Source organism: Saccopteryx leptura, chromosome 2 (genome assembly GCF_036850995.1).
Source record: "Saccopteryx leptura isolate mSacLep1 chromosome 2, mSacLep1_pri_phased_curated, whole genome shotgun sequence".
Taxonomy (NCBI): Eukaryota; Metazoa; Chordata; class Mammalia; order Chiroptera; family Emballonuridae; genus Saccopteryx; species Saccopteryx leptura.
Genome location: NC_089504.1, coordinates 200,941,437 through 200,954,730, shown reverse-complemented (window position 1 = coordinate 200,954,730; position 13,294 = coordinate 200,941,437). Strand labels below are relative to the sequence as shown.

General features: G+C 44.3%; 1 protein-coding gene across 1 annotated transcript in view; it reads right to left on the bottom strand.

Moving 5' to 3' along the window:
- LOC136391769 (uncharacterized) overlaps positions 1-13,294 on the bottom strand; it is a 55,715-nt gene that overhangs the window by 18,196 nt on the left and 24,225 nt on the right. The window contains exons 4-13 of the mRNA XM_066363586.1: positions 13,120-13,151; positions 10,701-10,745; positions 6,432-6,461; positions 6,088-6,117; positions 2,555-2,599; positions 1,898-1,945; positions 1,684-1,730; positions 1,532-1,581; positions 1,040-1,257; positions 688-938 (exon numbers count right to left, since the gene is read on the bottom strand). Coding sequence (XP_066219683.1) covers positions 688-938; positions 1,040-1,257; positions 1,532-1,581; positions 1,684-1,730; positions 1,898-1,945; positions 2,555-2,599; positions 6,088-6,117; positions 6,432-6,461; positions 10,701-10,745; positions 13,120-13,151 — 796 coding nt within the window. The remainder of the gene's footprint in view (positions 1-687; positions 939-1,039; positions 1,258-1,531; positions 1,582-1,683; positions 1,731-1,897; positions 1,946-2,554; positions 2,600-6,087; positions 6,118-6,431; positions 6,462-10,700; positions 10,746-13,119; positions 13,152-13,294) is intronic.

Genomic DNA, 13,294 nt, shown 5'->3' with positions numbered 1-13,294 from the left:
AATGTTGAATCCACAAACCATAGGTCAATTTTTAGCCAAAACACTGTTCTGAATGAAATGAGTTAAACTGGGAGGCCTTTTTTCTCTAAGGAGCTCTAGGCCAAGGAAACATCTCAAGCTACCCTACATTTGACCCAAAGTCCCCAAACATCTCCGCAGTGTATCCTGGAACAGGTGCTTCTCACACTCGAAAGTGTGCAAGAATCCCCTGGGAAGCCTGCCAAGTAAGTGCAGGCTCTGATTCTGTAGGTCTGGGGTGCAGCTGAAAGTAAGCTAACATTTAATAAGCTTCCAGCTGGCACAGATGGTCCTGGTCCCCTGGTTCCCAGACCACACTGGAGTAGCAATGCTACAGAAAACAGCAGACCTTGGCTGGCCCTCACGCAACTGTCTCCAAGGCCAGGCCGGCTTGCCTGGGTCAACACCATCTTTGGAGAGCTGTTTCCCCAGCTGTTGTCTTCCCAATGCTCTTTTTAAGTGCAGACATCCACCCATACTACACGGATCTGAGGACTCAGGGTACACCTAGGCACTGACAGTATAACCTCCGTAAATCCGAAGGTGAGTGACAAATCAGACCCAAGGTGGGGTGTACTTAACAAGGACTGGACCCACACCCAAATGCGGTGTCATGTTTGACCACAAAGTAAGTACTCAACATTTATTATGCATTTATATTGGCTATACCTTGATGAAGGAGTCGTTATTGGTTGCTATGTACACACGAAACAACAAGGATGGATTATTGTCAACGACTTTGTACAGAATTACGGCCCCATGGTGGTATAACATTTCTTCACTCTGAATAACAGGTCCCACGGGAGAAAGAGAGCTCACATGCCATTTGACGTGGGTTGCAGAATGATCCACAGTACATTCTAATGAGGCCCCAGAACTTTTGATATGTAAAACTCTGAATGTCATATCCGCATCATGGCCTGTTAAAATATGAAAGTAAATTAGTGTTCCAGGTGTCATAGGAGTTGCTCACATGCATACATGCACACAATCAGTAAAATTTTAGCAAACAAATACTTACGACCCAAGCAGAGGGAATGTGGAAACTGGATGGAGGTAAGAGAGGTTGGGTCACATTTAACATCAAACAAGGGTCCCCCAACAGCCCAAGGCTTAACAACCAGGTCTGCATATTTGCTCCAGGACAAAACGCAATACTTGATGTCAACTCTTCTGTTAACTTCAAATATCAGGCCAGTTTCCGAGCACTCATAAACTCCTTCTGTGTCCAGCTTCAGTCTGCATTGGATAGGTAAAATACATACATATCTAGTCCTAATGTTTGGTTAGAAGGAGGACATCTTAAAATTATTTATATTTTTAATTTCATTCAAGAGCATTAAGGAAACTACAGCATCTCGAAGAGCCATCACATCAAAGAAAGTGATTCAAGTAATTATATAAAATGTGTAAAATTAGTTATGCTGCTTTGTGTTTCCCCTCACTGGGGTTACGTTTATGCAAAAAATTAATGACTGATGATTCTAAGTCTCCTGTATGCACAACTACTTACAAAAACTGTCCCCTGGAAAGGCGTCTGGGGGTCACATGTTCATTGTGTTTCTGGAGGAAAAGTACATATAGAATATATAAATAAATAATATATAAGTAAATGTTTTCTTAAAGCAATTAGAAAACCATATTTTATAATTAAAAGATACTTACATTTTCAGCATTACAGTGTCCACAGTGAGGTTCAATTTTAATAAATTCTAAATAAGAGAGACAAGGTTTTACTTATATGAATATGATTGGCATTTTCAAATAAAAATTTTTAAATAAATATATATATGTACAGATTATAAAATTCAAAGGTATATATATGCCCCTCAGCAATAATGACAGTTAAAAGAATGTTTAGGAAAACCTAAGCTCATACCTGAATTAAAATGATCTGTGGGCAATTCTTTATCTTCCCATTCTTTATCTGTAAAAGACATCATTACACAGGTACTGGCACAAGTCAATCACAGGGTTAATTACCTGCTACTTAAACACATACCTTCAGCTCCACAAGCCACAGGAACTTTAAACTTATATTGAAACATCTCTGTGAGTCAATTCAAAGACACATGACATGTTATCATATGTGTGAATCCCAGTGTTGGTCTATCTCATGCATGAAAATGAGTTAGAACAGTGGTTCTCAACCTTTCTAATGCCCGCAATACAGTTCCTCATGTTGCGGTGACCCCAAACCAAAAAATAATTTTGGTGGCTACTTCATAACTGTAATTTTGCTATAGTTATGATTCGGAATGTAAATACCTGATATGCATTATGTATTTTCCGATGGCTTTAGGCGACCCCACCGGGGTTGCGACCCACAGGTTGAGAACCGCTCAGTTAAAAAGTGACTCAGGTTTCCTCACCCAATTTGGGCACACCATTCTTTATCTGATGATGTCATACAGCAGCCACAGCTCCCATCGTCCTACAACCTGACCCTCTCTTCCTCCTCTGACATCTGGCAGGGAGGGGGCTGGGGCTGGGAATCAGACAAAACAAGGGGGCAAGTACTCTGACTCATTCTTACCCTGTGCGGAAGCTCCCTCAGTGGAAGACTCTCCCAGTTCCCCATCTGTGGAGACAAGAAGGGCTTAGGGCACAGGTGCTCATGAACAATATCATTAGTTACCCCTCCCCCAGGCCAGCTTCTCAACTGGAGTGCTGCAGCCCAGGGACAAAGCTGGAGTCACTACCCTCCAGATAAGGTTTGGCTGGCACCAGCCCTCCAGGCTATTACAGAGTTAGAGAAGGATTAGTGAGGAAGTGAGAAGGGGATTAACATCTGATTTTAGGCATAAACTAGAATCTGAATTGAGACACAATTTGTAAAACTCTCTGACCCAGCACACAGACTCCTTCCATATGGCCATATGGCGGCAGGCCAGGTGATGTGGACCAGGCCCAAAGCACATTCACGACTCAGGGTCTTTGCACTTCCCATCTCCTCCTATTCATGTTGCTCACTCCCTCACTTCCTTGAGGTCTCAGCTCAAGTCTTGCCTTATCTAAGAGGTTTTCCTGCTGGCCTCCCTGAAATAGGGCCTGCCTGCACACTACCTCCTCCCCCTTTGTTTTCCTTCAGCACTGGCCCCCACACCTGGTACCCTACAGAAGTGTTTCTGCTTCCTAGCTCTCTCCCCTCTAGAGGAAGCTTCAGGAGGCCTATTAAGTGCTCACCAGAATTCCGTAATACAAAAAATGTACTATAAAAGGGAACAACACTGAACTTTTCCTGTTATCTACACTGGCCACTAGGTGCATGAGCTTAGGCTCTCTAGTTATGTCACTAAGTCTCTCTGTGCCTCATTTTCCTCATCTGTTAAATGGGGGTTAAAATAGTACCACAAAGTTAGAAAAATCAATTACAGGTAGGGATTGTGCCTGGCACTTAGCAAGCCTTCAGGGTGTGTTACCTGTTAGTAACTATTATTTTGTTATGGAAATCATTTAAAAATTCAAGAATCCTAAATAAGCACCTTGTCATTTGGGGTCAGGTGTTGTATTTTAAAGGTCACCCCAGGGGTTACATAGGCACACCTCAACACACATGTAAGGTCCTTTACTGCCACCAGTGCCCTGAAGGTACAGACTTGCTCCCAGGACAGAGCTCCAGCCCTAGCTGCCCAATTTCCCAGACTATCAGAGCAGCTGGTGTCCAGGGGCCAGAGCTGGGGGAGAGAACTAATTTCAAAAATCAGCATTAAAGTAAATGGCAAGAGACTAAAAAGTATTCAGATCCTGGACTCAGAATACAACAGATGAAAAGGTTCTGGAATACTGACCCAAGTCCTGCACCACACAACCTGCCAATCAGGTTTCCTCAGCCACTGTCCTTGAAGGAATCATTAAATTCTAGATTATTTAATGGTATACATCTACACTGTATACCACCACATCCCACGTTTTTCTGTCTTGCTGTTAACCTTGGGAGCAGAGAAAGTGGAAGAGGTTAGACTCTTAGAGAATCCTAACCAGCAGGCAAATGCAGTCCCTGACCAGGTCTTCCCAGCCATAGCAGAGAAATGGTTGCAATTCTCCCCAACCTATAGGGCCACAGCTTCTCTTCAATCCATAGGACACGAACGATCTCAGAGCTCAGGCCTGTGAGGAGGTTCAGAACTAAACACCAGGCTGGCTGGCATTGCCCCCCACCAACACAGGAGCAAGCCCCAGGGGTGGCCCACCTCCTTCTCTACCTGATCTGAGAGTGGAGGTGAGCAGCAGAGTGTCTGTCCCATCTCTCTGCCAGTGTGGAGAATGGCAGGCCCTTTTACAAAGAATAACCCTGGGTGAAGGCAGTGCCTTCTGGGCAAACCTAGGACGAGCATCCTTCGCCCACAGATGTCGGAGCACTTTCACTGCCAAAGACATCCAGGCATCTAATCCAGCCAACTGCCTGGGCAGCTGCTCCCTGACCCACACAGGCCCTATCTGACCGCACTGACCACAGCTTGCCACCCAATTCTAAGCTCATCCTGAGCTTCACTGACCTCAAATGCCTCCCAAGGGATTGCTTGCCATGCCCAGACCTGGCTTCTTGACCATGATGGTCCTGCTTCTGGACTCTGGGCCTCCATGGCCACATAACCAGTTAGTAGCCAAAGACAACAAAGACGTGACTCCGGGATGCCACTTTCTATGTTAATCCCTACCCTAACCCAATCAATGTGTGCAGGCTGGACTTCTGACTACATCTTGAAGAATGCGATAATCCATTAACATATAAAGAAGACTGGGTGAAGGAGGGCCGGTTCCCATTTCTTTCCCTTATGGGTATCAGAATGTGATATCTACTCCACAAGGGAAATACAGAGATAATTACAGGTTCTTATCAATACATAATGTGATGGCCAGGAACTTGCAACTGTCTTCAGAGAATCCCCGCTGGGAAACCACAGAGAAAATTAGATTAAATACTGAAGGACATCTGAGTGAAGAGACTTCATGTATTTTAAGTGTTACAAAGAAGTTATTTGTGTTCATGGGAAGATCATATTCTAAGAACTGGGACAAAATCCTACAGTATAATAAAACCAGTTAAAATATAAGCTCAGTCACTCACAAAACTTGAGATGCAAAACCCTATTTTATATTCAGAATCCACGTCTTTAAAAATGGTTTCATACCCAAGTTGCTCACAAACAGCCAGAACAGTGAGCCAGAAACTTTAAACTACAAATGGCACAACATTTTTCGCAGCCAATTGTTTTCTCTGAGATAATCTGTGAGCAGGGACCAGCACGGAAGAAGCTGGCACCACCTGTGGCCATGTTGCAGATCAGATGCAGTCTCTCAAACTGTTCTCCTTAGGGAAACTATGAGAGTGGAAGCCCACAGGCAGAGACTTAAGTATCAGTGCAGAGAACACAGTCCTTATAGTCCAAGTGGAGTGAGATCAAAATTTCAAAATGCTCAGATGTTGCCTGATGTTTAACTCAGTTTTGCACAGAAAAAGATCATGAGAAGACAATTTGCAACTTAAAAACCCCAAAGCCACCATGGCCAGTTGGCTCAATGGTAGAGTGTTGGCCCGGCGTATGGAAGTCCCGGGTTCGATTCCCAGCCAGGGCACACAGGGGAGGCGGCCAACTGCTTCTCTACCCCTCCTCCTCTCCTTTCTCTCTGTCTCTCTCTTCCCCTCCCGCAGCCAAGGCTCCACTGGAGCAAGGCTGGACTGTGTGCTGAGGATGGCTCTATGGCCTCTGCCTCAGGCACTAGAATGGCTCCAGTTGCATCAGAGCAAAAGGCCCAGATGGGCAGAGCATCGCCCCCTAGTGGGCATGCCGGGTGGATCCCTGTAGGGCACATGCAGGAGTCTCCCTGCTTCTTACTTCAGAAAAATAAAAAAATAAAAAAATTGTGGAAATAGCAATTTGGGAAGCACAGGGAGTCCTCATGTTATAACCGTCTCAACATACGACATTTCGAGTTTACTATGCTCACTCCCATAAAAAATAAAAAATAGAAAATAAAAAAATAAAAAGCCCAAAGGCTAACCTTAACCTTCTCTTTCTTCTTTTAAACAAAATAGGATGAAATTTAGAGGAAGAATGTACTCACTTATTTTTTCTGTTTCTGGCTCCTCATTATCTACCCGCCAAAAAAAAAAAAAAGTCTAAGTTAGATTCAAGAGAAAACATAGGCTAATAATGAAAGAACAGGTAAAATGTTTGCCTTTCACCAATAGCAACCGTTCCCATCTTTCTTCCTCAGCTCATCCTGTTTTGCCATTTCACTTGCCAACCGGATTATTTCCTATGCAAGTACTTTTTCAGAACTTTACAAAACCATGCTAGAAATTATTATGTCCTCAAGCAATGAGTGATGCATGCATTACTATAAAATAAAAATAAAGATTTACATGTTTCACTTGACTTAAAGAAACAAATACATGTATTACTTACCAGAGTCACTCTCAGAACTGCTGTCTTCTTCTAAATAAAAACAGATGCCAGAAGAACACAACGATTAAAAAGGAGGAGCCACTTTAATCATACATATTCTAAAACAGATACAAATTCAAGTAATTCCTTCTTTTAGTCAATTCTCAACTCCATAACGAGTCTGATTCATTTAAAAGGGGGCTTCTTCTTTGGAAATGGATAAAATGAACTTTCACCGATAAAAGAGGAGTCAGCTCGCTCACACTGACTGTAATCACTTATATGAGTGTCACCCAAGTCCCATCCAGCCTTGAACTCCCCTCCTGCTCCCATCTTGCCCCTGTACTATGCATCGGAAGGTCCCCAGGCACAAGTTCAAAGACACAACAGCACAGAAACAACAGTGCAGGACGCAGGTGTATAGATGCCATTTCACAGAAGCACAGAACAAACTTAGTCCATGCTATCCCACTCCTACTGAAGAGAGTGGTCCTCGAGAATGCTCCCTTCCCTTTTTCACCCCAACTCTGTACCTCCACTCCTTGCACTCAGGCTTCTGTTCCCACAACTACTTTGGGACCCTTTCCCTGATGTGCCCAAAGTCCTGCTCACCCCAGAACCCAGGCTCCCTCCTACTCACACGGTCCTCCTATGGAGCCTGTCCTGGCTCTCCTGCCTTTCTGAGCACCCTGTACACTTGCCCCCGGACTCCTCTCCACTCCCACACCCAATGACTAACACCCCAGGCTGTCCTCCCCGTTCTCAGCTTCCTTTCCATTGAGAGCCCTGGGAGGAGGGTATTTCACCTAATCCCAAATCTGTGAGTCCAACCTTCACCTCTAGGAGCACCCTGGACCTCTCCTGGATGACCACAGAGATGCCCAGGCACACTTTGTCCAGCCAAACCCATCCCTTCTGCACTCTCCCCAACTTCTCTGGCTCTGAGTCTCCCCTTCACTCAGGATCAGGAGTCAGTGAGGGAATATCAGCATTATTCCCAATCTCCTCTTGCTATGCATTACTAGAGACAGACAGACCAAGGACTGGCAATAAATACATGGGAAAGGTAAAGATCTGAGAATAATGAGAACAAGAATAAGAGCAGCTCCTGCCCTGACCTGTGGCACAGTGGATAGAATGTGGGCCCTGCATATGGATGTCCCGAGTTCAATTCTCAGTTAGGGCATACAGGAGAAGCGACTATCTGCTTCTCCACTCCTGCACTTTCCTTCTCACAGCCCCGAGTCCTGAGGATAGCTCAGTTGAATCACATCTGCCTCAGGTGCTAAATATAGCCTGGTACTTAAGCATCATCCCTAGATGGGGTTGCCAGGTGGATCTCAGTCAGAATGCATGAGGGAATCTGCCTCACTATCTCCCATCCTCTCACCTTAAAGAGAAAAAAAAAGAGCAGCTGCCTGACCTGCAGTGATACTGTGGATAAAATGTCGACCTGGAATGCAGAGGTAACTGCTTAGAAACCCCGGGCTTGCTCGGTCAAGGCACATATGAGAAGCAACTACTACGAGTTGATATTCCCCCCCCTCCCCCCCCCCTCTTCATTCTCTCTAAAAATCAGTAAGTAAAATAAAAGGACAAGAGCAGCTAATTGCAGCTTTTCTGGAGTGTTCACTATGTGCCAGGCCCTATACATACACATTTACTCATTTACATGTACTTACTCATTTAAATTTATTCACTCATTTTACATATACATCTATATATTCTACATATACTTGTGACAGTGCTTTACAGTGTTTATGTTAGTTCTCAGAACTGCCCAATGAGGTAAGCTGAGGCCAATTAATTCAAGACCAAGACAGCCACCACCACTACCACCATTACCTTCTCCCGGGGAAGTCTGGAGCTGGGATTTCAACTCTGACCATGCTGTGACACTTACAAACATGCTTATTATTACTTAGGCAGCTCAAGCCCCAGGCGGTGGAGACTGGTTGGAGTGGGGGGTGAGGTGATGTAGGAGAAGGCTCCTGTGTGAGGAGATGTCTAAGTAAGCAGTGAGCAGGAGGAAGTCACTGTGTATGGACCAGTGTTGGGAAATCAAGGTAAGAAGACATGGTCTCACCATCCAGGGCTGGCAGGCAGCACAGGCCAGCGGTTCTGGACCTTGGCTGCACTGAAATTACCTAGGGAGCTATCTAAACACACCCATGCCTGGGACTCTGCCCTTCCTTAGAGGATCTGATTTAACTGGTCTGGGGTGAGGCCTGAACAGCAGTATTTTTTTAAGGCCCCCCAGTAATTCCAATGTAGCCCAGATTGAGAATCACTGGAATAGAACCAACCTATCTTAATCATGCCCGGTTCCCCAAACTCATACCTGGGATGACGGCCACTCCTTCGTCCGTGCCTGCAGGGATGCCTTCCCACTACCTGCAAACCCTCTCCCCAGACCCACCTGCAGAGCTTCTGGGTACCCACCAAGACCAGCCCAAATGTCACTTTTGCTGAAAGTCTCCCTCCACCCCGCCATGTCTGTCATGCCTCCTTTGTAATCTACCCTGTGGCATTTATACCACTGCTTCATCTTCTGAGCCCCAGAGGACTGCGGCTGTCTTACCACCTTGATTTCCCACAACAGCTGCTCAAGGAATGAGTGCATGTATGATGAATAGACAAATACTCTGCCCAGTTTTAAAGTACCAAGCAGACCCTCCCAGGGCCCCTCTTTATTCTGTCAGCTCCTTCTAAGAGGGACACCCCTGCAGGACTGTAATTCCGCCTGGTCTAGCCCTGGTGAAGCCGCCTTCTACTCTAGATGCTGGGAGATGGGAGTCTTCCTGGGGGGTAGGGGAGGTGTGACTCTGTGGTCACCCCTCCAGTTCACCTGCTCACTAGTTTTGGTACTAGGACTCCTAGTCCTAGCTCTGCTCCCTAAGCTCCCAGGGCCATTTTTTCTGCCTCACAAACAAACCTGAGGACTAACTAAGATATCTATAGAGTGACCAGCTGGGACCTGGCACACAATAGGCGCTTAATAAGTGGCAGCTATTTTCACTAACAGGTCACACTTACTCCTAAACTTCTGTGACCAGCACAGGCCCACCCCGTTATTACAAGCACTAAGCCCTTCCCATGTTTGTGCAAGGGAGAGTCTGGCAGCAGAACTTGTGTTCTCCCATTCCAGCCACTTGACCTTCCTCAGTCCCTGGAAGCAGCACTGTACACCTTCCCACATTAGATCCTTTACATCTGCAAGTTTCCTGAACTAAGACAATTCTTCCCCACCTTTGCCCTGGAACCCCAATTTATCACCTCCTCCAGAAGCTTCCCAGGACTACCCTAGCCAAGTGTCCACCACACAGCTGGTCTCACAGAGGACCCTGTGTTAGGTTAGAGTGGCCAGTTTAAAAATGACCCAGTTGTTAGGTTTGGGTTCAGGGTTCCTTTAAATCCAGAGCCCCTTTAAACTCAAATTTCTCTCACCCAACCTCCCCTACTAGGGCAACCTCTTTATTAAGCAGCTCCCTCATCCAACCTCCCCCTCCCCTTAAGCAACTCCCCCCACCCTGGGAAGGTTCTGGGAAACGTCCTTGGGACAAGGCCATCAAGAGGGACCTGAGGGCTGGGAAAGGGAGGGAGTCTGTGACCAAAGGCAACAAACAAGGTATGCTAATCTGAGCATGCCCAAGTGTACCCAACCCCATGCCAGCAAATGCCTGCAGCAACCTCTATATCAGACACCCCCACCTCCTGGAGCTCAGGGTTGACACCCATTGCTGGTCTCAGCCCACCTGCACCCAGGCACTTCTAAAATAAACTTTCCGTTTGGAACAAACGAGCCTTGCGTTTTCTGTTCAGTCTGCGGTTTCTGCCTTTCACCAATTACCTGACCTGTAGTGGCACAGTGAATAAAGCATCAACCTGGAATGTTAAGGTGACTGGTTTAAAACCCCGGGCTTGCTGGGTCAAGGCACATACTGCTATGAGTTGCTTCTCCCTCCTTTCTCTCTTTCTTTCTCAAGTCAATAAAATAATTTTAAAAAATTAAAAAATTAAAAAAAAAAAAATTGCCTCATCAGAAAAATGTTCAATTTCACTAAGTACAGCTTTATTACCAAAACTTAAAGTAACAGATTTAACCAGAACAGGTAATCATATAGCTTAAAAATTTATTCAACTTTTTCATGTAAAAAGATGGAAGTCCCTAACTTTCACTCAAATTGTTTGAAATGAATCAGAAAATCAAATATAATTTATCTTGCTATCAATTGGTTATTTAGTAAAAATTTCACTTAAGCATTTACCAATATTAATCATATCCCTTACCTGATTTAGAGTCCTTTGAAATATCTAGGTTGGAAGTAGAGGAATCTAAATTTTGAGAAAGAAATAAATGTTTAATGTAAATATTTTTTAAAAGTGAAAATACAAGAATAAAAAAAGTTATGTTCTTTCTTGTAAAAGTCACTAAGCAAATAATAATAGAAGTACCTTCTACTATGAATTGAATCACCTCTTTAGACCCACAGCCTTGTCAAACTAATGCAAATGATGCCATATTCTCAGAGGAAAAACTGTAAGCCTCTTTCAGTAGAGGGAAAAGAGAAAACCAAGAACCGGAGATTTACATTTGGTCAGTTCCTTGCTAAACTCTGAATATTTTGCCAAAGTAGCTATATCGTTTCTTTGATTAGCTCAACAGCTCCCTAAACACATCCCTAGCCATTAAGTAACATGACACCAGAAAGAAAAAAAACCACCTGGTTTTAGATTTTGTAACTGAAGGACAGACGATGGCATCACTATATCAAAGAATCAATGTTCTTCCCCAGGCAAACGTTGGGAACAATTTAGTGAAATGACACAAATTGGTTGCAGCTAAGGCTCTGAAACTGGCAGGATACGTAGAGAGACAGGGGAAGAATTGGTAATCCTGGTGATTCTCCTACAGGAATGACAGAGACACAGATGAAAAGAGCTTCAAACTGGAGTGGGCCTTGGGTGGCCCCTAAGATGTCGGTGACTATTGCAGGGCATGGATATTCAGTATGGATCAAACTCCAGACAGCCTCACACTAAGAGGCCACTGCAGAGACCCAGATACAAAGTGAAGAGCGTAGGGCCAATGTGAGAGGGCAGAGAAATGAAGATAACACAGCTTAAGGAAAAGAAGGGGGCTGCGAAGTTATCTCCAGTATTAAAGATGTCAAGAACATTTCTCCATAGGGAGGGACAGCTCCTCAGTCATCACACCCCGTGTCTGCACAGCAGGCGCAATCCGACTGTCCTAGGGAACAGGGCTTGGCAGTTCCCTGTCTCATCAGTCTGGGGCGCCCATCCACTGGGCTGGTGAACAACAGAGGCTTAATTACTGGTAGACAAATACCCCTTGGGCAGCGAGACACTGCTGTCCCCTCACTTTTATGAACACTGCCTTAGTGTCTACTGGGTGATGGGCCCTTTGCAGAAATTAGGAGAACATCCATGCATCAGAAAAGAGCTGACAGGTTAATGCAGTTGTGAGGGCAAAGAGCAGCTGTGCATCAGGCAAATCATTGCAAGAAATCACAACAATACAACATGAAATTAGGCCAGTGTTTTGCTGCTCCAGGGGAGAAACTGAGACCAATCACTGAAGAGGAGGGCATCGGCCCAAGTTCATGAATGTGGATGAGCTGGAACAAGTCTTGGAGGTGGAATGTTAGGGAAGGGAGGGGCAGCGCAGGCAGACAGAAACAGGGGCAAAAGCATAGCAAGGCATGTGTTTAGTGCAGGTGGGAGGTTGAGGTCAGCACTGTTACGCAGGAAAGCCTCCCAGGTCTAACCATAGTCTTGACAGCCGCATGGTGTCCCCATGTACTGCAGAGTCCAGCCAAGCCTCACAGAAGCCTTCATTTTAATCACGACACTTTTATTGGGCAGGTTATTATTCTGCACTGAAAAAATGAACCACAAGAGGGATACAAAACTTGTAAAAGTAAGACAGTAGCCAACGGGCTAAGGAGTCTCCATGTCAGACTGCAGCTGAGTGACGCAGATACCACCTTCAAGTGGACTCGGCACCAGCCTCCAGAATGGCTCTCAGCCACACAGCGTGGGGTAAAGCAAGGGGCCAAAGCAAGACATGCAGTCCACACACATTTTACAGCTTTTCAAAACAAGCAGCATACACACAAAAAAGACTTGACCATCAGCAGTCTCCCACTAAACCCAGATGCAGGCCTAGTTTATTCCTTTAATAAGAAGAGTTGTTATTTGACCCAGATTCAGGGAGAGAATGTGTTGCTTTTTTCATTAAGTGTAAAAAACTGATAATCACACTTAAGTATTAAAGATAACACTTTTTAATACATGGAAAATTCATAGAAGCCAATTGATAATACTTCACTAAACTTACCTTACTGAATTTATTATTACATTAAAAAGAACATTAGACCCAGAGTTTAAAAGGAATGAGATATAAGAGTATGTACTTTCTATTATCAACTGGTGAAAAGCTACAAAGACCCAAATTCTTTATGTTTCACTTTTTTTTAATATCTGTTGGAAAATATTCTTAAAATTCTAAAAAAAGTCATATCCCATCATTCTAATCTAATGACTAAGTACATTTCTACATGTCAGTAAATACAAATGTAACAAAGCAATTGCAACCAGTAAGTAAAATCAGTTAAAGAAATATCATTTTCTAAAACTGCAAATGTTTCATATAGTTTTTCCATAACATTGACCTACAGTACCATACCTTTCTCTTCTGAATAGGCACTGTGACCATCACTAAAACAAGAAAATAAAATGTTTTAGAAACTGATACCAATTGTATACATAATAATTATGAAAGTCTTCAAAATGACCATCGTATGTTTCTCCAGAAATGCTGCAGATGAAAGAATTCTCTCCCCCCTCAATCCTCTCACTGC